At 43.0% G+C, this 27,979-nt stretch overlaps 1 protein-coding gene across 1 annotated transcript in view; it reads right to left on the minus strand.

Annotated features, from left to right (window-relative positions):
* STON2 (stonin 2) overlaps nt 1–24,830 on the minus strand; it is a 60,700-nt gene extending 35,870 nt beyond the window's left edge. The window contains exons 1-3 of the mRNA XM_082484845.1: nt 24,740–24,830; nt 24,060–24,314; nt 16,953–17,150 (exon numbers count right to left, since the gene is read on the minus strand). Coding sequence (XP_082340971.1) covers nt 16,953–17,150; nt 24,060–24,314; nt 24,740–24,827 — 541 coding nt within the window. The 5' untranslated portion in view covers nt 24,828–24,830. The remainder of the gene's footprint in view (nt 1–16,952; nt 17,151–24,059; nt 24,315–24,739) is intronic.
* Nucleotides 24,831–27,979: the final 3,149 nt, after the last annotated feature.

Consider the following 27,979-nt stretch of genomic DNA (forward strand, 5'->3'; position numbering starts at 1 on the left):
TCACACTGTTAAGCATAGTGATCAGTGGCCTCCAAAACTTGTTCACTGACTTGAGTGACATTTTCCCAATTTACGCTAATTTAAGTGGAACTAGAGTCATGGTGTTAGTATGTAGGAAATAAAGATATTTTTGGGGGTGGGGGAATTTTGAAAAATTAAAATATCCATACCATTTTCACCCAGAAAATTGAATTTTAAAGACAACACATTTTTCTTATGCAAAAGCAGAAATCCAGATACAAGAGTCAAACTCCTAGAGCACAATACGGAAGGAGAAAATGGCTAGAAAAACACTGCAGTTTCAGATTCCTGTGAGATGCAAAAATTGTCATCATGGATGAAATCTAAATGACACTGCAGGGCACTTCAGTATAGCATTAGCTATACTATACACTAACTGCCTGAACTGGTACGTGTTTTCTCAGAGAGTACCATTACTCCATTAGTTTGCCACAATGCTACTGTAATTATCCAGTCAACGAACAGCAATTTAAGTTCTTAAGTGGAATATGAAGAAATTCTTCTGCACGCAAAGGGTCTTCTGCCAAGTAAAGGGGAATGACAGTCCCTTTACCCATTTTACCTTCACTGCCAGAAGGCAAGATGCAGCAGGTTGACCCACTAGGAACAAGCTGAAGCCACCTGCATCCCACTTCTTAAACATTTAAGTTATTTTAAATTGGAAAGGAATAGAAATAACGCAGCATCCAGAAGAGGAAAAATGGAGGAAGAGGGAAAATCCTGAGGTGGAAGAAGGGAAAGGGACCTTGTGAATAAAAGAGCATTTCTTAGAGGTAGGCAGTGGATTTTACAGATTTCAGCAATTGAAGGCAAAGTTTTATCTCTGCCCAGAATCTCTCTGCATCACAGGTGTATAAAAGTCACATAACATAGCAAAAGAAATCCTGGACACCACTAGAAATTTGGATGAAGCCCACAAAGGTAGAAGTTTTACCCGGCTTTGTTAAGATGGCGTTTCAGTGCGGTTTGTGCAACAGACAGGCTGTTGGGCTGTTCTGAAATTGTACTAAGAGTGCTTTATTAAAATCTTGTAAATGAATAAGGCTGGCAATTCTGGAGGAAAAGAATGACCTCACTTACGATCTTATCTACATAAAATACAGCAGTTTCCAACCAAAACTTCACTAACTGAAGTATAAGCTTTGTATTGTGAAAGAACAGTCACCTCTGAGAAAGAATACAAAGTCTTTCTAGAAGTATACAAAGATCAGCAAGTGAAAAATAGCTCTTTCTCCTTAAAACAGCAAGAAGATGGAAGGAGGCAGTATCATTTACAATTATCGTACGCGAAACAGAGCTGCCTTTCACCAGGAAGCCTTTGCTGGCTCCCTTTTCTCTTCAGAAAGTACTGGCAGCCAGGAGGCTCAAGAGCCACCTTGAAACTTTTCTGTGAAGCAGGGGATGGGCTGGAGCATGTGGATTAAAGCTGTTCACTACTTAACAGAGTGAGAAAGAATTCAAAGTCAGAAAAAGTATAACCTAGCCCTCCATCCTCATATTTCCTTCCTCTTCATGTCTTCCCTGGAAAAAGAAATAGAGAGGCGCTTGTGCTGGGTTTCCAGGTCTGGGGGGAGAAGCCTGATGGGACCTGGTCCCATGTTGTTTGACTTGAGATCTCCTTGGAAGCGAGCCCCGGGAATTAATGGGTTAATCTCAAGTGTCTTTGCTCACTGCAGAGCAACTCCTCTCCCTGCCATCTGATGAGGGATGTGTTGATTCCTACCGACCTGCTTTTCCTTTTATCCAGCAGACAAGGAGCTACTGGCTCAGATAAAACCCATCCTCCCTTTACACCTGTTTGCTCCATTAGTTCAGCCTTTGGGTCGTCCAGACACATGAGACAAACTGGTTTTGTTCTGTGGAGGCAGCTGGGCGGTCAGTCTCAACAGAAGGCTGGGCGCAGCTTGGCAGGAGGACGGAGGGCAGAGCGGGACCCTTAGCTGCAGGCAGCAGCCAGCTCCGCACAGGGCCAGGGCAGCCCTGCAGGGCCGGGGACACAGTCGCAAGCGTGCCCACAGCTCTGCGTTACAGCCTCTAGAAACCAGCTGTGCCTGGCGTCCCTCACTGCACAACTTCTGCAAAATGCAGGCAGCCCTAATGTCAGCACACAGGAGAAACCGCCCGGCTCTTCAGTACCGAAGTCTCTCGCTAACTGAACCGCCTGGTGAAAGCAGATCACACTCAAGACACCCTCGCTGTATTTCCTTAACCCCCTCACCCTCCCAGTATCCCCCCATTACCACCAGCATCACTCTCATGGGAAAATCCATGTGCCTTGCCTCTGACTCTGCTCCCTTATTGAGATGCCATCTGGTGTTGATGCCTTAACTACTGGCGGGCTGACCTCTCTTAGCTAACCTGCCTTGACCTTTATGGAAGCTCAGTTCATCTGACGCTGCCCATCTCTGGACACATAACATGACTAATCGGGAAACAGAGTGCTTTTCACGATGTTTTAACTATGCTGTGACAAATAGGTTGGTCCCTACAAGTCCGGGACACAAATCAGCCAAAGGAGCTGAAGCAGATTTCTGAGGAAAATCATTGTGTCCTGTAATTTCAAACTGCGCAGAGATGGAAAGTGTACTTCCAGGGTTTGACCACATCCTGGGGAGGCTCTCATGGCCCTCATTTATATCTAAAGAATTTGCAGGGGCACAGGTTTTAGCAGAGACGCATGATCTTAGCAGAGCCCCAAGCACGTACCCATGTTGTTAGTCTATGTCACTGTGTCTTCACTGCTTTTGTAGCCATGCTAAATCAAGCAGAAAGCTGCTCATGAATGACACGATCTGTATTTACCTTAAGACCAGACATACCCAGAAAGCCTGAATTCTACCATCAGCAAGGACTGACCTGTGTATACAGAGATAACAAGCGCACAGCCCTGCTGAAACCTTCTCAGCTCAGCATAGCAGATTGCCTGGTTTCAAATACAGCCTTTAAAGCAGTGCAGCTCAGTGGCTTTACCAAGAAAAGTATGTTCTACTGACTGAGACGAAAGAGCAAGATGAAGACTGTGGAGTCCAGTTACAGCATTTGCTAAAGAGACACACCAGCATTCACAGGGGAACAATGTACATGCAACTGCGTCGACAGAGTGAAATGCCTTTGTGTCTCTCCCTCCTTGGAGACCAAGAACTGAAAAGGTTTGCAGGGAATCCTGCAGGTCTCCCAGGATACACCATAGTTCATGCGAATAATGTGTTGCTGGAGGCAACCAAGCCTGAACAAACAAATCAATCCGAGGCAGGCGGCATGATGGGTTCATGAAAGCAAAGCCCCCAGTAAAGTCCCCCTACCTCTTTTGTGTCAAGCTTTCCCACCCAGATCCCAATTCTGGCCGGCTGGCGAAGGGCCGGCTGCAGAGGAAGCACAGCCAAGCACCCTGGGCCAACCTCGTGTCCCACTTTTGGAGCCAACTCGCTGTGTGGGAGACGGGGCTCTGCTGCCCTGAAGCGCAGCGAAGCAGTGAAGCTGGTGTGCCAAACGCACCAGCAGCCTCCCGTTGTCTGCTCTGCTGCATGAACCACGTGCCTCTTGGTACCCTGCGCGCTGGCACGTGCTCCCTTTCCATCCCCATCCCTCCGGAAGACTCTTGTGCCTACCACGCAGCGCACAAATGCACGATTAGGCAGAGGCAGAACATAAAGGGCGCAAACATGTAGAAATCCTTTTGCTTTTTGCACTGAAGAAACATTTCCCTTGGGCGTCTCAGGAGGAGGAGCAGGCTATACGTTTTGATGAGCAGTCATGAATATTCTTGGTGCTTATGCAAGAACATGAATTTATTTCACTTCATTCAAAACTGAAACTCTTCTTACCACATGTTTCTTGTAAGAACATGTATATCTCAGCATCACACTCACCATTATGAAACTACATAAATTTCTTTCAGGAAAAGAGGATTAATTCCAAATTTGGGACATAAAAAACCATATGGAAAATTACCTAAAGCTTGGCATCAGCCTGTGCTAGGTACCTACTTTTTGTGTAAAGACAGAGTTGTGCAGGTAGTTGTACAGATTATTTTAACTACTATCAGACATCTCCAGTTAATGACAGTGTGGCATATACCCCATCTTTTCCAAAGACTCACAGATCTACCAGATCAGTCTGAATCCAGACTCAGAGCTACCCTGCTCCCCCCGGCTACATCAGTGTTGCTGTGAAGAGTCATGCTCTTCATGTCACCAGAAAACCAAGACTTTTAAAGGTCCGTTTTAAGACAACCTGAAACCTGGGAAAGCGGCAAGTCTAAGCTTACACATTATCTGCATTTCAGATAATAATCAAAACAGCTACTTGCTGAAACACCTACTTCAACACGCCCATTTTATATTATGTGTTATCTTTGTTATTAACCACTGATCTTCTCTTGTCCTACACTTCTCACATCTGGTATGGAGCATTGAAGACACCCAAGTGTTAATTTATCTGTGTTTATGCTCCTCATACATTAAATTATTCCATTGCTCCGAAATCTGCCTTAGGATGTTTCAGGAAACAGTGTACTTTGTAATTACCGTGTCTGTGAAAACAATCAACAAGCCCTAGGGTTGGAGCCACAGGGTGTCTATTACAGGCACCTTACCTTCTCAAATGCTATCAACACAGAGATGTCAACCAGTGAGGAGGTTCCTGCAGGCAGCTGCACCCACAGAGGTCACAATCTCACAGCCTACGCTCGGGGAGTTTATGCCTCTTCCGAGTGCCACCGTACACGTTTGTGTCTGTGTGTGCAAAGCCAGCTAAAAGCAAAAACCAAATGGCAGCCAACGGCAGGGGACTGCCACCCGTGGCAGATTGCTGGCTGCCCTGTGCCAGCGATGGAGATTGCTTGCTCTGCCTCCAACAGCTGATTCCGACCTGCCGCAGCCCTCTGGCCCTTGCCCCAGTCCTGCCAAGGGTATGGCAGGTTCTCCTGCAAGCAGCAGTTCCCACACCCTTAACAGGAGGTGGACCAGAAAGCCTCCAGCTCCTGCTCTTCTCCTCGTCTTTCCTGGCCTTGCTTCTCCCCTTTCTGCAGTGAAAACAGACCCTGGCACCAACTCCCTTCATGCTGCCACCCTCCATTATGAGGGTCCAAACACGGGATGCTGTGGAGATGGGCCCTGTATCCTCAGGCGTGGTGAAGCAGAAGGCAGTAGGGAGGGGAAGAGAAGCGGAGGAAGAGCGAGGAGGGTCTCCTGACCACATCCAGAGCTCCCTGGCACGTCAGGCCTCTCATCTGCGTGCAGCCCCTCTTCCCCACTGGCAGCCACCTCTGCCCACACTGCCCACCTCCAGCTCCTCTCCCTGTGTTCCTCACCCAACCAGAGTGCACAGTGTGCGGTAATACAGTTGTGCCACTGCACTAATATAAGTGTTGACGATGCCTTTCTTTCCTTCACTCCCAAATGTTAGTTTAGTTATGCACATAAACCTGACAGAAAGGCATCCTGCCCTACTCTTTTGATTTTAAAAGCAGGTTGAGCTTCATCCCTGGTCTGATGTTTAAGCCACCAAAATGAGGGACATTTTTGTTTCTTGCAGAGATGACTTATTTTGTCAGTCCGCCATTTAATTCTCCCCTACAACTAGAACGCTTATTGAAGATAAAAGCTGAATAAAGCCGACACAGGACTAGTCAACCTGGAAATCTGGGGCTCAATGGGCCTTACCTTTCTCAGAAATAATCTTTGGTGGTAATGTTACATACCGGAGCTAAAGCAAATCACACATATCCATATGTAAAGAGCAAGGAAGTGGGGCTGTGGTGATAATTAAACATTAACACACCTAGACATTGTGTCAAAGGTAATGAATACTTTGCCACTGCTCTTTAATAAGAACGAAGATGAAGAACACAGTGGTATGTGCACAGGAGGCAGGCTAGACGACCAAAAGGAGGGAGTGAAAATGGAAATTAACATCCATAAGGTAACAAAACATTTTGGAGAGGTTACTGTGCTCAGATCAGGAGGTCTGATAAGCTCCATTCCTAAACTCTGAAAGAACTGACATATTTAAGTTCAGCTTTCATCACAAGGATTTTAAAAGAACCAGTTTAGATGGGGATGTTACCATACAACTGGAGAATTGCATATAGAGTAATTATATTTATAAGGGGTGAAAATGACTTCGGAAAATATAAGCTGAAAGTCTGACCACAATAGTATGCAATACTTTGGAAGGAAAAAGTGAAAAGCATAAGATAAAAAAGGGGATGGAAGCTAGATTTAAAAGAGGTAGTTTGTTCCAGCCAAAGCTAACACGTTTCTTGACAACTAATTTTCTAAAGAAAAAATAAATCTGTCTGTATTAGAAAAAGAGTTTAATGTGGTGCCATCTGGGAAGGAGTTAAAATGTGATCTGATACCAGTATTAAGAAAGAAGTGAAAACCAAGCTAAAATGAAGACAGCCATTGAGTTTTAAGAGAAATATTAGGTTAGAGCAGCTACAAGTAGAATTTCTTGATTAAGACTACATGACTAAGATTATGTTTATCCATATTTTAAAATAACGATCATGGTAGAGAAATGAACATGCTAACGGTATTTGCTGAATGCACAAAATTAGGAGGAACAGGGTATATAAAGAAAGCTCTGAACAGCATACCGAAAGAAGTGGTTCATCTTGAGGAATGAGGTAACAGAAATGAAACGAAATGTAATAAACAATATAAATTTCACAATAAGGCATTTAAAGACAGATGCATTTGTTATAATGAAGGAACTCATCAATTATGTAGGAGAGAAAGTGCTCTAGGATATAGATGGTCAATCTGAATAGAGTGAAAGGGTACTTGCCTGATGCACTAGTACAAAAAGAAGTAAGATCCTGGGATGTATCAAGGAGAGAATTCAGAAGATGGGGCAACAGTAATATCTTGATATCAGGCTATGGTGAGACCTCAGTCTGTGCACAGTTTTGGTCAACCACATCCAAGAAAGATTAATTCAAACAGGAACACAAGCTGAGAAGGGCTTGCTAGCATGAGGAGAAAAGAGAACTAGAATATTAAGACCTTGTCTCATTCGGTCTAGCAAACTAAAACAGAGAGGGATATAATTACACTGTATAAATATATTAAAGGGCTTACACTGGAGAGGGCAAAAAGCTATTTGAAATATTGGCACAGGAACACGTGGATAGGAAATGGTCATGAATACATTTACACCAGTGTCCTGGGAAACAGCTTCCATTCCTATGAGCTTAAGTGAATCACGTTTAAAGCTCTCTGAAATACACGTGAAAATACACCAGCTTCAATAAACCGATGATTAAATCTGCACTTAAATGGCATAATTTCTACAAAGCCTGTAACGTGCATGAGGACACAGAGCTACAGGACATACATTGAAAGGATCTCTATTCTCCTTCTCAGCACTAAACTACATGGCTAGATTTGGAGAGAAGTACACAGAGCTGCAGCTATTTGAAAATTTTGCTGTGTCATAACAGGGACAGCTGGGAACCTGAGTATTTTAGAAGCAGTTTTAGGTGCCAAACCTAGATCTGGACTCCTTCATGATAGGCGCTAAGCACTTGAAGAGCTTTTCATAAAAGCTCTACTAATCCTAAGTGATTAGTTCAAATCAGTTTCCATGAGATTTAGTGCCATATCATTAGGAAGTTTAGGACAAGTAAATCAGGCTGGCACCCACATCACAAAATCCAGGATCACTCTTGGTAACCAAGATCAGAATGAAGAAAGTAGCATGAAGTCTCCTCTTCCTCTCGTGTAACAAGCAAGGTCACAATGCAAATACCAGTTTATATCTGTTCTAAGATTAGGCAGAGGATTTTGGTCTCATCTGTCAAACGTAAGGACAATTAAGACCAAATTGCTTTTAATAACTGATGAACAATCTCATTATGCAAGATTTGTGTCATATCTGTGTTCCAGCACCATTTGGTTTGATCAAGGGTAGATAAGCTAGAGATCTACCCTTCAACATCTCAATGGAGATGTTGAAGTAAAGGCATACATCAGCAATCTCCCTACAGTACTCATATCCAACTCAGTTCATTTCTGTCTTAAAAGAACAGTGTTACACCTTTTCCCTAACATTGGGGCAAAACAGAAGAATAAAGGAGGCAGAAGTTCTGATAAAAATGGACACAAAAAATTTCCAAGTGCACACAAAAGAATAAATTGTCACCATAGAAGCTAGAAGTTTTGCTTAAATGATTCCTACAGTCTTCTTGTTTTTAACAAACCTGATTCCCATTTTATCCCACACTGTTCTTTGAGAAGGCAACTCTATAACTGATCCCCTAAAGGCATTCAATCAGCACTTTTCCAATTCTCGTGCTGCATAGTCCAGTGATCCCCTGAGCCTTTCTTAGGTTTCAGATGGTATCACAGTAAGGGAAAAACAAGCAAATCCGTGCATTTGGGTATCATGAAATTTCTCATTCTTACTTGCTGTCTGCTCCTGCCAGCCTCCTCACCTGCTGATTTACACTGCCAATTCTATTCAGCCGCCTTCGTATTCAGACAGGAAATTCAACACAGGACTGGGATCTCTAATTAAGGGCACACAAAATGATTTACAGCTCCTGTTAATTAGTACTACCACTGAAACCTTGCTTACTTCTCTGCCACGTTGAATTAACAGTGAAAAATAAGAGTTCTCAGGTGTGTAATTTCTCCATGCAGGGAACCCCACTGCTGTCAGAGCTGTGGAACTGGGTTCCCTGGGGTGCAGCCAGCTCCACGGGGCACCAGCTATGTCACCATGCAGCACGGAGCTGGGACAGTGCTGCACCACTGCTATATGGCTATAGCGCCATTTTCACCTCCTGTCAGTGGTACAACACAACAACAGTGGCAAGCTGCCAGGAGCTGAACGCAAGAGGGGAGATAACGCTGCTGAAGATTGCTGCTGATGTTTTCTGCTTCCGAAGAGCTGGATGTGGGGAGATGCCTTGATGCTTTTCCCTCCCAGAGGCTTTAAGTCCAGAAGCTATTTAGCATCCTACAGAATTGCTCCAAACCAACCTAGTCTTTCAACACAGCAATCACAGATAGCTGCTGCACTTAAGCATTCCATCTCCAATTAAGCTTCAAACTGAAGTGTCCAGCTGCAAAATCTCTACTGAACTGCTCTGGCTTATCACACAGGCATGTGGCTTTCTGCACTGCATTAGAGAGCAACTGGAGCCAACGTAAACACCGTGGCTGAGGAATCACAGCCTTACAAACACAAACAGAGGGCTTCATACCTCCTAGTCTGCCTCACTGGCATGAGATAAACTACAAAGCATCTACCCTACATCTATTCTCTTGGGATACTGCCTTCATAAAGGGAGATCAGCAGGTCAGTCCCATGACTGAGGCTGGAATTCTGTATGCTTTCCTTTCAGCTCATCTGTCTATATAAAACCATCAGTGGATAGGTGTGGAAAGAGTGAAATTCATTAAGAACACCATGTAGGCACAGCGGTCAGCTCTTTTTTAACAAAGTCTAACTATTCTACAAATCCACAGTTCCTACATCCTGCACTTCAGAATAGCCATGAGGAGAAAATGCAGCACCTCAACTCAGAGATGCTCCTTAAGCAGTCTGCAGCACACGGCCAATGACATGGATGAGATCAGAACTGATTCTATGCTGACATGTGGGCAAGAAAACACTCCAATTTTTTTTTTTTTTTTATTAAAACAGTTCTAAGCAATAATGAAAATCAGACCCAGTTCTTTCAAGTTACCACTTTCTCCTCTCACACTTTGCCTCTTCCCAGTCTTAGACCTGGAGCTCTCAGAACGCAGAGGAGCAAGGGAGGCCTATTAATTCACACGAGTAAGCAGCATAAGACTCAGCCTAGTAGAAATCAGTAGGAGCAGATCCTTTTGAGCTTTCTTCTAATTCCTTTCTTACTATGAGGGCAATGTTATATCCCCTCCTCCAGTGCCCTGAAATTCCTTATCATTGCGGAAGAAAAAGCAAGAATCTGATAGTCCTACAGCAGCTTTAACAGCTCTTCTTTGGGCAGTGGAGTAATAGAGAAGATATCTATGCCCCAGAAAATAACACTGATTAGTTGAGGCAGATATTGAACCTTTTGAGGTTAGGAGAACACATTTAGTCTCAGCTGAGGACACAAGAGCAGGCAGAGCTGAACTCAGTGACAGCTCAGTTCTGCTTTAAATATTATCACTAGAACAGTCCTTTCTAAACCTGAAGTTTTGAAGGGTTAGAGATGGCTGAACAGGGACAAACTGCTGCAGTTGGTGTTAATCAGAAAAATATTATGGAGATACTTGCTCAGGATATGCTGTATCTTGAACTGAAGTTATGGGTTTGGTGCAGAAATGAGTGGGTGAGGTTCTTTGGCCTGAGACATGCAGGAGCCCAGATTAGATGATAATAATGATATCATAGTCCTCCCTTCTGACCTTCAAGTCTATGAATCAGATGACTGCAGACCAAGCTTATTTTGTAATTCTCTCTACTGAATAGACAGAAATAAACTTTTGCTTCCTGTTTCACCTGTTCTTTCCTTGCTCTAACATTTCCCCCTTCCTCCTGACAGATTTTCTGTGCCTTTCCTTCCTGCCATAAGGAGGGACTGAGACAGTGACTCTGGTCCACTTCTTATACCTGCAATCTTCAGCTGCTTCAGAGAGCAAGACTGCCAGAATATACAGCAGAGACCATTTCTACTCCACTTAGGTCCCACTCGCACAACTGAGCTGCAGGCTCGCCCCCTGCAAAACAGGGATGAGGATTCAACACTGCTACAGAAGTCACTGGGATACTGTGGATTCCTTTAAAGCATCAATGATGCTTTAAAGTGTTGAAGAGGAGCTGATTTCCAGTACACAGGTCCAATCTGGGATCAAAACTTTTCTACTGCTGTGAATTATCTAGACCTAGCTTCCCAGCTCTGCCCTACTAATGCATTACTCTTAAAGAAGTTAGAAACGCCTTGAGAAAATATGGGATGACAACTAGAATATAAAACTCCTGAATTGCAAGCTGCTGGCTGGTATCGGACATGAGGAAGAAAAAAACACCCTACCTCTGGTGCTGAATTTAGCCCCTACAGGTTGGAGTTGTACAAGAACACATTTTAGGTGCTATTTGCTCATGGTATTTTGGAGTCCCCTCCTCTTTAAAACAAGGGTTTGATGTTCCTCTCTGCAGCCTCCCCAGCTGGCTTTGGCAGGCTCTCACGTACAAATTTTTTCATGTGTCTGGGACAAGTTGGTTAATAGTTACACAGCATAACTGAAGTGCAGTTACGGGTGTTAACCATCAGCATATGCTATTTTCCCCCCTGCTCTAGTAATTAACATGGAATATCTTCAGAGTTTGTAGCCTGTTTCTGGCATTTAGTGCAAACACACTATGCAGGCGTATAATCTGTTCAAAGTTGCTCTTTTGAAACCTACAGAACGCCATTTCTGCAATCATCAGACCAGGACTCAGTATCTAGCTGGCTACAGTCAAAACATCTGTAAGAGAACTACTGCAGACAAGCGTTGGGAAAAGGTTTGAAAAGTTAGCACTTGACCTCCATTACCTTCAAGAAATAGCTGGACCTGAGCTTGCCAGAATTGTCATTTCCAATTTTTAAAATAGAAGCAGCAGAACCCCCTTAAACCATACAATTTACTTTGAAAATAACAACATTCTCAGAATTAATTCCTTGTGCTATTTATTAACTTTCTGGATTTTGAGCAGTTAGGGGTCACACATGCAACCTTCCATCTCCAAGCATGCAGATGTTCTCAGAAAATAACAACATAGTGATTTCCTCAGTATCCCAATAGTCCCAGAGCTTCAGCAGAATGTCAAACAGAACAACCGGTCAGCAAATTGAACCATCAACATCAAACATGGCATGGCTGCAGCTCTACTAAGATACAAATCAGAACAGCAACAGAACTAGCAACAATGCACCTAAAATAGCTATCAGAGAACTTATGTCTGCAAGGCTGATCAGCTTTTTATATATATACACACACACACACAGAGCATTATTATATAGCATAGATAAATTCTATTTTAAATTTAAAAGAATATATAATAAAATATAGTTTATATGTATATATAAATGCATCTTATCTATTTTATTATGTATGCATTGAACATATAATTATTTTAATTTTGTGTACAAGTCAATATTTAATTTTCATTTCTATAAATAAAAATTATTTTAGAGATGAATAGTGAAATGCAGAAAACCAAATCAAGCAGTGAGGTATCTGTGCGCAATCTCAGAACAGATCCCAGTGCTTCCAAATCTCAGCTCAAATTCTCAAATCACTGCTACAAGAAGGCCTCTCCCTTGCTCCTCTGACATGTAGATATTTGGCCTTTTTTGAAAGCTGAGACAGGCATCTGCTTCAGAATGAATAAATACTTGTATTGTATCAGTAACAGAGATGTCCTGTGTTACTTATCTTGCAGAGTAAGGCACAACTGCCAAATGTTCCCGCTTCTTTCCATGCTCATTGATCCAAGCTGAGCCACACGGCGATGCATGGTAGGAAGCTCTGAGGCAACAGGCCACTTCAGCAGCACCAAATACACCTTCACACACACTGTGAAACCCCAGCTGTTGTAAAGTGCTTGTTGTTATAACCATGTCAACATGCACACTTTAAATGGGCAGTCTGCTATCACTTGACCCAAATTTATTGGCTAGCTGCTGCAGGCTAAAATAGCCCCCTGTGCCGACAAAGATGAAGATAATATAAAAGGCTTCTTGGTGCCAGAGTTCAAACTAGCACAGGCAATGAAGTGCAGCATCTTCTAGTTGCACTTTGATTGAAAAGCAAGTCTTTTTCAGCTCTGCTCATGCAATGTTTACCTTCAATGCCGTGAACTCCACTGCCTTTACAGGACATCACTGAGCTTATCCTGAGTCTATCAGTCAGGAGGTTTTCTGCAGTCCCCCCACCCTGTTGTGAGGGTATACTCTCAGGTTGGGATCATTCAGGTCTCTACCATCTCAGATTTCTTCCTAAGCCATATCTTACATAAACACATGCACTAGATAAAGCTCAAGCCCATGCAATTGTTTTCCATTCAAATCTTGTGTTAGCTGTGAGAAAGTTGATTCCTGGCCAACTTCATCTGCTTGGAGCCTACCAGCCCTGGACACCAAGTTGTGCCTTCTCACTGCTGGGACTCGGCTCCATCTACACCTGCAGTCAGACCTACCTCAGGCTTGCATCTGCTCCCATGCAAAACCCCGTGCCCCAATCTTTGACAGGCAGCTGATGCTTAAGCATTTCACGTGTAGGATAAATTCAAGACAAATGGTGAAATTACAGAACAGAGTATCCTGGATTCTCTTCTATGCTGTTCAGGCAATAAAAATTCACAATGGCTATAATAGTTATTTTACTCAGTGTCTGACCACTGAGTAGCATTTTTTACGCTTTTCTCACCAATAGGTTTTCCTTGCTTGAAACAATACTAAACCTGAGCTACTCTTATAGACCTGATTCTTTACCAAGTTGATCAAAAATTGATTTCTTATTTTCATTAGGTGTTTTAGCAGTCAAATGAATCTGATTTCCCCCTCCCCCCTCCATCAAGCTTGACCTTGGTGTCAACATACTGGCTAACAGTCAACCATCACATAGAGCGTAAGGATTTCTCTCTTTTCCTTCATGGAAGGAATGTTATTTCATTGCCTTGATGGAGCCTTCAAACTCCACTACAGATGGAGGCAGCCAGTCTTTTTAGAAAAGAAATGCAAATCAAATGCTTGAATCAAGTCAGGTTTGAATAACTGAATTTCTGGAGAGGGGCCGAGAGGATGGAGAGCAGGGAGGGATCATGCTTTTTTGTCTGCTTATGCACTGTGAGGGTGGGATGAAGGAGGAGCAAACAACAGAAAAGCAGCCAGAACTGCACAACAGTTCCATGGCCACCAGGCCCTCAGCTCCCGCACCTCCACAAACCTTGCCTGATGCCGGCAGGCACCCCAGAGGTAGGTGGGCTGTGTACCATCCCATGAACGGGAACAAACAGATGCTCTTTGCTCATGCTGCCCTTTTGCAAACTCCACACCTGGTGGTAGGAAAACTCAATTTATTTCTTACTTCAAGTTCCAGCACCACTAAGGTAGTGCCTTATGTTTTAGCTAATGACACAGCTTTGCCTATATTACCTATTTTTTTACTTATAAAAATTTATAGGTGATAGGAATGGGGTTTTGTACCTGTTTTGCTAATAAATATGTCAGTTTGTGGCTGACTGGAAAAGAAAGAAGAGTAAGAAGGTTGTATACAAAGCTTTTACTGAATAAGTATCAACTTCTCTTTTGAACATATATAGCAAATAATTCCATACGCATGCCAGCGATATACAGCAGCACTTTTGCATTTCATTTCTCTATATGATGCAAAGTTATATATAAAATGGGCATCCCTCATTTCCCTTGCTCACATGGAAACAGTCCCAGTAACAACAGCCAGTCATCCTTTGGGAACCTATACCAAATCAACAAAACAGGAATATCCAGCACATACTCCAGATGAAAACTCTTACACTTCACCCTAATAAACATAAGCTCATCAGAATAGAACCGGCTGACTGGAAGGTCCCAAAGAGTGGTGCTCAATGGATTTAAATCCAGCTGGCGGCCGGTCACAAGTGGTGTGCCTCAGGGCTCAGTGTTGGGACCATTTCTGTTTAACGTCTTTATTGATGATCTTGATAAGGACATAGGGCATATCATCAGCAAGTTTGCAGGTGACACCAAGCAGGAGTGTTGATTCCCAGGAGGATAGGGAAGCTCTACAGAGAGACTTAGATAGATTTGATCATTGGGCCAACATTAATGGTATGAATTTCAACAAGGGCAAGTGCCAGGTTCTGCCCTTGGGCCACAATAACCCCAGGCAGTGCTACAGGCTTGGGGAAGTGGGGCTGGAAAGCTGCCTGGCAGAAAGAGACCTGGGGGTTCTAATTGACAAGCGGCTGAATATGAGCCGGCAGTGTGCCCAGGTGGCCAAGAAAGCCAACATCATCCTGGCTTGTATTAGAAATAGCGTGGCCAGCAGAAGTAGGGAGGTGATTGTGCCCCTGTACTCAGCACTGGTGAGGCCACACCTCGAGTATTGTGTCCAGTTTTGGGCACCTCAATACAAGAGAGATACCGAGGTGCTGGAGTGAGTGCATAGGAGGGCAACGAAGCTGGTGAATGGCCTAGCAAAGAAATCATATGAAGAGCGGCTGAAGGAGGAGGAGGCTGAGAGGAGACCTCATCACTCTCTACAACTATTTGAAAGGACACTGTAGAGAGGTTGGTGCTGGTCTCTTCTCACAGGTAATTAATGACAGAACAAGAGGGAATGGCTTCAAGCTCCAACAGCATAGATTTAGACTGAACATTAGGAAAGAATTTTTCACAGAAAGAGTGGTCGGGCATTGGAATAGACTGCCCAAGGAGGTGGTTGAGTCACCATCCCTGGATGTGTTTAAGAGATGTTTAGATGTGGTGTTGGGGGATATGGTGTAGGGGAGATCTCTGTAGAGTAGGATAGATGGTTGGACTCGATGATCCCAAGGGTCTCTTCCAACCTAGACGATTCTATGATTCTATGAACTGATGCCCATGCTGGCATTCAAACAGCAGCCACATGGTGCCAGCTTGCCTATTCTACCTTTCTACCTGTGGTTTCCAAATTCAGAGGTACAGACAAGCAGAGTATTCTAAAATAAAAACCATCAGACAGACTTATGGGAACTATATTATTCGAAGAAAGAAAAGTCTCTACTTTAATCTAAAGTAAGTACTATTTTTCCACAAATTCTTTGTCTTCAGCACCCAGCTGGTACCTACCATGCTGTTGTTTATGAACCTGCCTCAATGTCCAACCCAGTTTCACTGAACCATCAAATAAAACTCTTTTCAGGTCATCTATGTATATGTTTCTTATGGAAGGGACACATGACCCCAGTGGGGCTTAGGAGTCCATTCTCCCAAAACAGATCTTATTTCACACGTATTGTTATATTCACCACCTGAGAGAAAACACATTAAATACCTCACACATCTGAGCTATTATAACACTAGTGAATCAGTTTTCATCACCAAACTGGGTAGCTGCTGACTTTCCTCAGCTTGGGGTGAACAGCTTCCAATGTACTGCAGGTGCTTCCTCCTGGAGCTGTGTATTTTTTTCCTTTTTGTGTCCTGATATGCCAGCTCTTTTTATGCTCCGTGAAAATCTGCTTTGTCATTCAGGAGCCCTCATCACCCCAACTCTGCATGACATGGGTGGCACCACTTTGCTTTATTTCTCCTGCTTCAGAGATTATCTAGAGTACAACCGAGGAGCAACGAGCTACAATGCCATGCAGCATATTTTTCCACAGTCAGGACACCATCTGAATAGATCCCTATAAGGTCAGGTAAAGGATCCTTAAATGATCAAAATCTGCTACTGAATCACCCTCTGTCATCTCCTACACTCTCTCTGCATTACTTTACACTACCAGTGCAAACGATGCATCCAGCAGCCTGGATCTGTGTCTTGGCACTCACTGAAACAGAGAAGGGCACGCAGAGCACTGGACCTGCCTCAGCTAAATAAACTGGTGAGCGAAGAAAATTTCTGCATGGAAGTTCAGGAAGGTCAGCCAGCTTGTCCCACAATATACTGAGAACTAGCTCCTAGATCAGTTTAAGCTTTTGTGGTATGCAAAAACCAGAAATGCTCCAATATTTCACTCAGCCATGTCCACCAACATGTACATAGTTGCATTTAGCTCTTACTTTGGGAGCTTGCACATATCAGGGGTGTGTCAAATCCAGGTGTGATTTTTTGGGCATTGGACTACAACAAAGTGTTAGTCTGCCTAATCCTTGAGTTTGTTCTGCTTTGGATCCATTCCCTGTAGTCCCCTTCTGAGCAGTGAGTTTAAGTAGCATCAAAAAGATCGAGATGGAAGCTCAAAGGCTTCCCTCTTACCAGCTGAATCTGCTGCAGACGTTCCACCACTGGTCAAGTCTTCGGTATTAATTGACTGCAGATCTGTGTAGGAGGGAGCAATGCTTGGGCTGCTGGTGTCCTCTGAGTTGGTTGTCCAGCTGCTCTCTGAGGCATGGGCTCGCCTCTCAGAAGAGTTGGAAGAGGGGGAAGTCCAGCTGGGTGCTTTTGATGGAGACACTGGATGCAGAAAACAAATGGGTATCAGTTAGAGACTTACAGGGCAATCTTCCAGAAGATCACAACTATTCCAAAGATGCACTATATCAGTCTACTGAGACTCTGTAAATATAAATTCCAACATCCACAGCAACACAGTTATTTTATAACAAACACACATCAACTGAATTAGTGCCTGGCACTGTTACCCTCCAGCACTACTCAGCTGTCTGCCTTAGATCCCATACTGCTGGCAGCTGTATGTTTTCCTGTCGTTCAAGTTTTGTCAAAACTGAGACTTTTTGGAGCAGGAAGATTTCATGTTTCTGCCACTGCTGACAAGATCTGAATATCTGTGTTATGCAACACAGAGGAGTTTTTATAGTACCACAGATTTTTTTTTAAAGTGGTTTTATTATATTTAATTAAGCATTCCCTATCTGTGACACCCACTCAAATGTAGTCATCATTTTAGGAATGCTTCACATGGGAGGAGTATAAAAATAAACTGAAATTGACCAATTGATGTGCACTAGAAATGGCTTTTGTTTCTGAACATACAGAATGGAGTGCTCCAGTCTGAATAAACTGCATAACATTTCTGCTCAGTTTAGGCCCCAAATCCTGTTCTTCTCACTTGCCAGAATTGCATGTCAAAGAGTATAAGTCCTGCCTAACCATCATCCAGAGTTCAGAGTAAGATCGTGTTAATCTTAAACATCCACTGCTATGGATGTGTATTGTATACACTTTGCCCACAATATCACTAAAATGTTAGGAACAGTGGGTGACTCTAGTGAGGAAATAAAAAAAAAAATGCAGTAAAGAAGTCTTCCTGAACTAAGGAAAGGTGTATTGGTAGAAACTAATTCTAATTTAACATCAATATAATAACCATTTTCTAAGTTAGTACATCTATGTTTATCTTTTAAACCAACAAATATCTCAATGCACCCCAAATCTTGCAGTTACAGAACAACCAGTGATACAGAGGTTCTCTTCTCCACATATAATATATAAACAACCCTTATTAGGTTGACGCATACTTTGGAAGAAAATGGCAAATTAATCTTAAAAAGTATTTATCTCTCTCTACTCCGTCAAAGTGGTGTGACAGGACACCATTTCGTTATGGAAACCTTGTTGTGTGCACAGAGGGACTACCCAAACAGAGCTCCCTGCCTTGCCAGTTCAGAAGCGCAGATTTATTTTGTATAGCTGCACCATTACCCTCAAGTGAGCCGGCACTAATATATTTGTATTTGCACAGGTGGGAGCCTATGTACTGAGCTGCTTCTGACTAGAGTCATCCCTAAGGATGAGGAGCTGAAAGTCAGGAGATCTGTCTCCTTACTGCACATGTTGACAATTGTCTTAAGAGTGACATGACCACAAAACCCCACTTCTCTCTCTCCAGTAATTCTGTGCTCAATGCCTGTAGATAAAGGATGACAAGTGTATGCTTATAATCTGTCAGTCCCTCTCTCAGCTTCTCTGTTAAACATGGCATGAGGCATCTGCAAAGCCACCCTTAAAACTTCACCTGAAATTGCTTTGACAGTCAGAGTTCTTTATTTGGACACAGAGGACAAGCTGAAAAGCTGAGCTCCATACGTGAACCAGAAGGAAGAGTGAAATATTTTTTTTTGTGTTGGATATCTGGAATTCTAGAGATTGTGGAATCATTTTGTAAAAAAAGGTCTTTGATTTGTAGTGTTTCTTCTTTTTGTTTAAAGTCAGTCACAGCAATATGAAAAACGTAAGTTAATTTAGAAACACATATGACTTAACTCATATACTGTCAACTTGTTTTGTGCTTTCCAAAACCAATGTTTGTCTAAGAGGAAGAGTGACTGGAATAGTGTTGCAAAATACGTCTATATAAGGGCAAATTAATTGTATTCCAGATAAGTTGTGCTACTTTAGAAAAAAAAGAAATAAATCCTTCCAAAGAAACAGACTTGTACTTTGGAAAACTGTAACCATACAGAGCTTTTTCTGCAACAGATATTCTTTAAAGTCTCACCACAGTCAACTTCCACCTATGACTGTTCTAGGTTCCCCAACACTAACCCTTGGAACTAGTAAAAGTCAAACAACTATTTATCAACCTCAAAAAGCTAGACTACCAAAAGTAAACATCTACACATGTTTAGGTGCCTCTTCAAATGCTCCTGCTGCTCTCCAGATTCCTGGAAGTGCTGAAACCAAATTCCTAAATGAGGTATTTTTTTTTCCTAGATGTTTGGAATTTGGTCTCTAATGTCAATAGACGCAGAGTCACAGCCTTTCAACTGCAGGAATTTCTCAGAAATCTGTTTATGTTGAAAGACCAGTGCCAGAACTGTCCCTAACATGCAAATCCTGTAGCATATGTAGTATACTGAAAATCAACTCATTGTTTCCCAAACTGAAAAATGTTTCCTTCCACATGCCTTTTATTTTCTTGACATGTATGCTCCTGATACAATGGATTGGCTTTCAATATGCAAATTTACCGTTAAGCATTCATTCCACTTTGATGTTTTGAGGACCTGTTCTGTGATCCCTACACAGTATTACAATCAACACTGTTGGCATCATTTCCTTTCCTATCACATAGGACCTCAGATCTTTCTGATTTTAGGAGAGCATCACAGTTGGTCTAGATTTCAGCTGCTGATCTCCTGTTGCATGTACTTCCTATTTTTAGACAGAACAACACAAAATGGTTAAACTGAGATTTGCTTTACTGTGGGGTAGCCTCTCAAGGGACATGGTAGGAGTCCAAGTTACTTGAGCCATTTAAAACCAGACAAAGCCCTCGGGAAGAAGCGAGGGGGGGTGGGGTGTGTTGTGTAGAACAGATGATGTAACAGATCTTGCCTTGCTCTAATTTTGGCACTTTGCTGAATACCTCATTGAATTCAAGAGTGCAGCTAACACCGATAGAATATGAGATTGCAAGCTGGAGGCCCATTGTGTAACAAATGCAAATGTTATGTCACCGGCTGGCTGTGATCATTTACAGATTATGTAACATTTGTGATAGGAACATTTGGGCGAGCCTAAAAAGCTCATTTTTCACTTTTACAGTATAAGTTTGACTAGCCTGATAGTAACTATAAGAAAAATCAAATTTCTTCTTTTCCCAGCAAAAGGAAAGAGGAATAGGGCTCCACAATGCATCGTTTCTGTGACTAAATATTTCTGTGGCCCCACTCAAGAGTTACTCCTCCCCAGGGAGGAATCCACATAATTTGGCAGCTGTCAGTTATCTAATCATAAACCTGAAAAGCAGAAATATTTTCAAAGAAAGATTTTGCCTAGCATTTACTATGCCTGAACAAGGTTGAATGGTTTACAAGAATGCCCTAAATGAAGATAATTTCCACTACGAGGCTCACAATGGGTGCTTTTCATTTCTAGACCTCAAGTTTTGACCTTTCTTCTCACCTCCTGAACTCTTTGCCTGTGTTTTTAGCCCTGTTTCTGGCTATCAGTTCCCTTGCTTGCTGCTCCCCCAATAACGCCTTCACTCTTCCCAGGACAACAAGGGTCCAGCATTAGCCTTGGCTTTCTTTCAAACATATTTCCTATAGGATAACCACTACATGGCAGTTGCCTTTAAATTACTTTTTTTTTTTTAGACCCTGAGCACTTTGGGACAGAGATTTGCATTTGGGGGAACCTGTGCAAAAATACTGTAGCCCTGAGGTCAGTGTAAGACAGCATCTCTCCCTCCTAGGGCCCATCCTGTCTGCTCTCACAGCACTCTGGAAATGCCACTTTGTAAGCCCTTTTCAAAATGTGTTTTCAGGCAGCCTGGCCATCAGCCTGGGTAATTATCTAGTCAGCTGTGCAGCTGCTTCAGCGTGGACAGACAGACAGACGATTTCCTAACAGCGCTGGAGGCCCAACAGGAACGCGGCCAGAGGTGCTGAGCCTTCAGGACATTGCTCTTCACAGTTGCCTGCACCGGAAACAGATTTCAAACATCTCCATCCTTCTCACACTGATCTGTCTGTCTATACTTGGCCTTTATACTCACCCCCCCATCTGGCTATTTGCTATTGTTCTTATGTGGGCTGTTTGCTACTGGAAATGAATAATTGCTGTCACCACGGGCTTTCCACTGAGCATGTCAGTGTATCGTGGTTATAACACAAAGTCTCCAGCTTTTCTGCCGCCCATAGAAAAAAGACGTGACCTGCAGACTAATTGAGAACAAGGCTGAAGTTTATCCCACCTCTTGCTGTCAAACGCCCCTCAGAGTAGAGGGCCAGAGACTTAGAGCTGTCATCCCTTCGGCCCCGTGACCTTCCCTTTAGAGGCTGTCAGCTGTGCTGGTCTGGACATTTATAATACAGGGTCCAGAATAGGAGTGGGACTAGCTCATAAATAAGGATTTTTAAACATCCACATCACTTCCTTAGGGTTCCTACATAGTTAAAGAATAATAGCCTCCCAACACAAGGAATACATGGAGTGCATCCTGATCTGACTACATCCAGGAATCTCACTCAGATGCTAAAAGTTAGTGTGTAAATACCCCACCAGTGGCATGGATCACTTAGGACAAGCCTTGGCAGGTGTCATGGTTTAGGCCAAATCCACCACTGGGGACCCGAGGGACCCCAAACAGGACCAACAGATGCTCCCCTCTACCCCTCTTCAAAGAAAGAGGCAGAGGAGGAAAAAGACACTTATGAGTTTAGAAGAAACTAAACTACTTTTATGAAATATTAATAATAAAATAAAAAGAAATAATGAAAAATATATACAAAACCGTATCAAGCTCCCGAGATGACAATCACGACACCGGCTGGCACTGGGACAGTCTCAGGCCAGACTCAGTGACGGACGGGAACTGGATTCTGGATCTGGATTCAGGATCGGGATCACAGGCAGACGAACAGAGTCCTCCTCAGACGTCGGCCATTGAAGGAAGAGAGAGTGACCCTTTGATCCCTCAGCTTTTATACTGAGCATGAGGCAGATGGGATGGAATACCCTGTTGGTCAGTTTTGGGTCACCTGTCCTGTCCGCTCCTCCCTCCAGGTGGGACCCCACTATGCTTTTCCGCTTCCGACCCTCCAACGTGGCAAATAACAAAGTTGGTTGGCCTTGGGTGTTATAGCAATAAGTATAAGCAAGAGCCTCTCTGCATACCATTCCTGGGCATCAGCTATAAACATAGGTCTTATCACTCTGAGAGAGCGAACGCTGACTGCACAATATGCAGTTAATTTCAGTAGTTAGAAGAGGCCCAGCTAAGAAGCAAAGTTACTGAACAAAATTGGTTCTGCTTTACCTCAAACCAGGACAGCAGGGACACAAGTGTGTGCCTTCTTCAAAACCACAATGCTTTTGTAAAGTCTTCTCTGATCATCTCTTCTGGATATCCTAGACCTCTGCCTACAACCTAGTGTCTGCTGTGACTGAAAACACAAACCAAGAGACAGTGCTTTTGCTAAGCACATACCTTAAGACAGGGACACATCCCTTTAAGGATGGGAAGTCAAGCAATACACCATAAAATTAGTCTTATGGAAGCCTCTTTGTTATGGCTAGCTTTATTTAGGCTGAGCAAAGAATTTTGTTTTGTTTAATGAGAAGGTGCACTTTGAGTTTTCTAGTCAACAAGGACATCACAACATTAGGAAGGAAATATGGTGTCAGAGCAACCAACAGCTCCATTTGAAAAAGTATGTGGCTGTATGAGTAAGAGTAAGGATCACCTAACCATGAAATTAAATGAGCGAGAGGTAGAGCACCTCGATTTTATAAATGTATAGTTATGGGTGTTCTTTCTTCTCTCCTTATCACCAGGATGAGTAAGTATTTACAACTAAGATGACTAACCAACAAATAAATGTAAACATAAGAAGGTCTGAAGCAGACCTTAAGAAAAACTTTTTGCCAGAAGATTCACCCACTTGTCCTACACGAAAGTCTAACCACTGTCTCAGACTAGTCTGTAGCACCCATAAGAAGAGCAGATGGAAAACTGTTGGGTTTTACCCAAAACCCAACCCGAAGCTGCAAATCCAAGTTTTCTGACAGAAGTATTATTCATGTCACCGGGAATATCTGATGGATTCAGTGAGTGGAGTAAAGCTATAACTCTTTAAACTGCTTTAATAACTAGCAATAACAAAGTGGAATTAGGAAGACAGACTCCCAATCTAAACATGAAAAAGTAAACCAATGTTTTCTTGGGCAATTATTCCACAGCCTCCTGAGGGGAGGGACAGAGGTCTGTACAGAGAAACTAGAAGCTCATACAGCCATATCAGTTAGCATAAGCTGAGGAGGCAAGCCAGTGGCTTTGCATGCATGTTTAAAGTATGTCAGAAAGAACTTCTACATTTGAAGATAAGCATATGCAGTCCTGGAATCAGGATTAACTTTAATTGGCTTCCAGCTGCTATACCACAGCAAAAGACAGCAGAAAGTACTGATGGGCACTGACACACTAGTTGTTGGTCTCACTAAGCTTCTGGCAAAAACCATATAGGGACTATGAGCAGATAAAGATTACGACCACAGAGGACAGTGATCACCATTCTTTCAGTTCCAGATTACAGAGGCAAACATGGCTAAGACTCTTTAGATGGCTGTTCATACCTGTACATAGGAAATGTCACTACTAAAAACACCACTATACTCTTTCCCCATGAATGCATTTTGGAAATCTCCAGGTTCAAGACATAAGTGGAATGAATTCAAGAAGCCTTTCATTTCCTTTACCAATAGAAAATACTGCCAGTTCAACCCAGAATGAAATTATGAGCCCTTTTTGAAACTCTGATAACATTAATTGTGTTAAAATGCAGTACAAACTAGTCAAAGTTCAATCTTTGCGAAATCAAAGAGCAACGGCTCCTATAGGCTCTTACTATACTCTGTTATGTTGCTGGAATGGACCTTTTCATGCATTTGCCTCACCTGCTTGTGGGTGGGTTGATGAAGCGCTGGTCCACGGTGCATCTTCAAACTGAACCCAAGCACCAATGGATGACGACAAATCAGTGCTAGGAACCACATGGTTCCCAAGCACAGCTGAATCCACCTTGAGTTGGTCAGCTGCATCTTCCTGCTCTGCGTGGGAGAGGTCTTGAAATTCTCCATCCGCATTGTGGTTCTCTTCTGAGGAGGTGTCTGAGGAAGAAAAACATTTCTCCAGAGGCTCCTCAGTTCTACCTAAAATAAAGATGAAATAAAAAGATTATAGGACTCACCATTACTTCATTGTTTTTTATCAAAGTATCTAAAATATTCCATTAAACATAGGTAGAAGATTTTCCTTCACCTAATGTAGTTTTTAGACTAACACTGGGCATAGTTTTGCACTCAGTTCTAATAGGTGAGACTTCCTCCATGGTCAATTGGATACTGTCCTGAATCTCAAAGGACAGATCCAAACCCTCTAATGGACCTACACTAAGGAAATCTCACATTAAGAGAGTATTTTACAATTTTGGCCCAAATTCTCCTATTACATAGGGGTAGCAGGAGATAATCCAACCTCTGCACACTCTGGCAAGCTCTGTGATGTATGACAGTAGTTGGTCCATTTCAAACAAAGAAAGTCTCACAAGGGTCAAAGAAAACCAGAAATAGCTTACCTCGTGGGTTAACAGGGAGGAGCAGCTCATCACTGAAGGACACCCACTCAGACTGGTGGGAGGCAATGACACTAGTCAGAGACGTCATATTCACAGCAGACTACTCATCTTCACTTGGGATTGTAAGGAGGAAGCAGAATGGGAGAGAGGTACAGTGAAGATGAGCCAATAGAGGGAAACAACTCCTTTGCACTTTCTTTTTTCTTCTTTTCAAGTGCTGTTGAGATAAGAAAGGAGTAAATTATGTCTTTTAGAAAATTAAATGGGAGAAATGAGTGCAACCATTTTAATGATACAGAACATTAAACCAATTTATGTATGACAGGCACAACGCTGTCAAAGTACTGCTGCCTTTGAGATAAGAATATCACCTGTGTTTAGAGGAGGGCTACACTTCAGTGACTCCTTGATTAAAGCACCTGAGAAGCCTTCAAACATCCTCACCTTAAAGCAGTCAATCACCAAAACCAATGTTTTATCCCTTACTCAGGGATCCATGCCTCTTATAACCCCAGCAAGAGAGGTGATGAGGGGATTCTCCCAGGTTTAGCATATTTTGCTTATAATGTAACTTAATCCTCATCCCAAAATGTCAGCATGTCCCTGCTCATCTTGCTGCTTACAATGTCTGATCCCTCTTAAGGGCAAGCCATAAACTGCATGTCTCATTATCACTAACATCTATGTAGCTCTGGGATTGGAATGGGTTGCCCAGCATTCTCTTCGTAGTGTGGGTACAAAGAGATGCTCTCTCAGCTAGCTGCATTTTCAACTCTGCTGCTTGACTGGAACTTCATGTTTTAATTTTAAAAAACAACATCTTAAATCTTGTCTGGGGTTAAGCATGATTTTGCTGTAATGCAGCACATGTTTTCACAGACACAGCAACTTTAATTAGGATGCACTCCAACGGAACATACCGCACACTGATCTGGGAATCTGTTAAGAGTGAATGGGGCACTGCAAAGGGCTCTGATTGTTGGCTACTAACTGGGAAGGACAGGTCTAGGTAGAGAAACTCTCTTTGACAAGCACCCATGACTACCTCAGATTGCAGACCACTTTAAATCTCTCAGAGGACTATTGCCTCCTCTTAGGGGAGGGTGTGAATTCTCCCCAATTATCTCAAGCACTGAAGCTCTTGTTGCCATGGTATTCAAGTACTTGAAAATACTAAAACTCAGACTTGGCTATTTTAAAGAGCTTTAAGTAGCATCTCTTGGCCTGCTGTCTCTCACCTAACTAAAGGGGTTTTTGGGGTGACACTTCGTTTTGGTGTACAAGAACAGATATTTTGCTGAGACTTCTCTTGACCCTACATTAACAACATTTAGGTCCAAAGAGCAGACTGGTATTTAAACGCGTTCACTCTTTAAGCATTTTCTGCAGGAAGTATATCATGAAATGGCTTCCGGTATGATTATTTTCTTCAGGGCCACAAAGTTATCAGTCTGCTGAAGGCAGCTCAGCAAATAAGACCTGCATGAAAGAGGTGAAAACTTCAATTATCTGGAAGTCACAAACCAGCCTGACACCCAACAGAAAGAATTCATGGGTCCCTGTTCATTGTCTGAAGATGAACCTTTTCAAGACTAAACAAAAAATGTAGTTTCCCGCAAAAACAAACAAAAAAAAAAAACAGGATTCCTGCAGACAACCCTGATGGCTAAGTGCAATTTGCCAGAAGGTTGATCCCCTCTCCGTAGACTTTCCAGAGCCTATGGCCACCTGCAGCCAGTCACGCCTCATGTCTTTCCCTTGTCTCACAATCAATTCCTTAATGCTGGAGCAAGAGCTGCGCTTGAGCCCCAAGCCCTCTTCCCCCCCTCTCCCATGGCAGGACATCTGCCTTCACGCAGCATGGGCAGAGACCTTTGCCTGCCTCACACAGCCTCCAGGGTGGGTGCTATTAATAGAAATTACAAGCTAAACATAGAAGCAAGCTAAGAGAAAAAGAATAATCAGATGTTTAGGGTCACTCGGACTCCATATGAGGGAAGGAGAGGAGGACTTTGGTATTTTGCTTTCCTCGTGTGACCAATTAAGCTGTTTGTTTGGGGCTTGTTTAAATATCTGTAACCAAGTCTTCTTTTCCCAAACAACTGAATACCTACCTCTCCTTTCTCCTGGAAAAGTCCTGACAGAAGCATGAAATAGCAGGAAATGAAAAAAGAAAACAGTTTATCTTGTGTTAATGCACAGAGACTCCAGTAGAGCTCCTCCTTTTTTTTTTTTTTAAAAATGTCAAGGCGGGGGGGGAAAAAAAGCCATGAAAGGCAGCAGGAAAGTGGACTGTTTCAGCTGTGCAGGTATGTGGGAGAATTATACCATTATTTTAGTATGGATTTGCTTTTTTACCCTACTGCCCCGTGACAAGCATACTTTTCTAAATCCACTCGGTACCAGACAGCAAAACTTAAACACCTTAAAATGGATAGTGAGTGCTATGAGCCCAGAAAAGCATCAGAGTACCATGCACTGCAGCATGAAGCACATACTCCAGCTATACAACTTCCCCACAGCTGGAATTTTCTACAGACTTCCCAGTTTGGTAAATAAAAGACATTGTGTTGACTTATTGGGGTTGTCACAACTTTTAGAGAAGCAGCCTGAAAGAGAGGAAAAGTCAGCCTGAGTAGATCATAACATCAAAGATTCTCAGAACAGAGGCACTCTGAGGATGCATGTGTTAGGACGAAAAAAAGTAGAATCATAGAATGGTTTAGGTTGGAAAGGACCTTGAAGATCATCGAGTTCCAACCCCCCTGCCATAGGCAGGGACACCTCCCACTAGACCAGCTTGCCCAAGGCCACGTCCAGCCTGGCCTTGAACACCTCCAGGGATGGGGCCTCAACAACCTCTCTGGGCAACCTCTTCCAGTGCCTTACCACCCTCAAAGTGAAAAGTTTCTTCCTAATGTTTAATCTGAACCTACCCTCTTCCAGTTTAAAGCCATTCCCCCTCGTCCTATTGCTACACGTCCTAATAAAAAGTCCTTCCCCAGCTCTCCTGTAGGCCCCCTTAAGGTACTGAAAGGCTGCAATAAGATCTCCCTGGAGCCTTCTCTTCTCCAGGCTGAACAGCACCAACTCTCTCAGCCTGTCTTCAGAAAAGAGGTGCTCCAGCCCTCAGATCATCCTCATGGCTCTCCTCTGGATGTGCTCCATCAGGTCCATGTCCTTCTTATGTTGGGGACTCCAGAGCTGGATGCAGTACTCCAGGTGGGGTCTCACCAGAGC

This window comes from Vanellus vanellus (genome assembly GCF_965231255.1).
Source record: "Vanellus vanellus genome assembly, chromosome: 6".
Lineage (NCBI taxonomy): Eukaryota > Metazoa > Chordata > Aves > Charadriiformes > Charadriidae > Vanellus > Vanellus vanellus.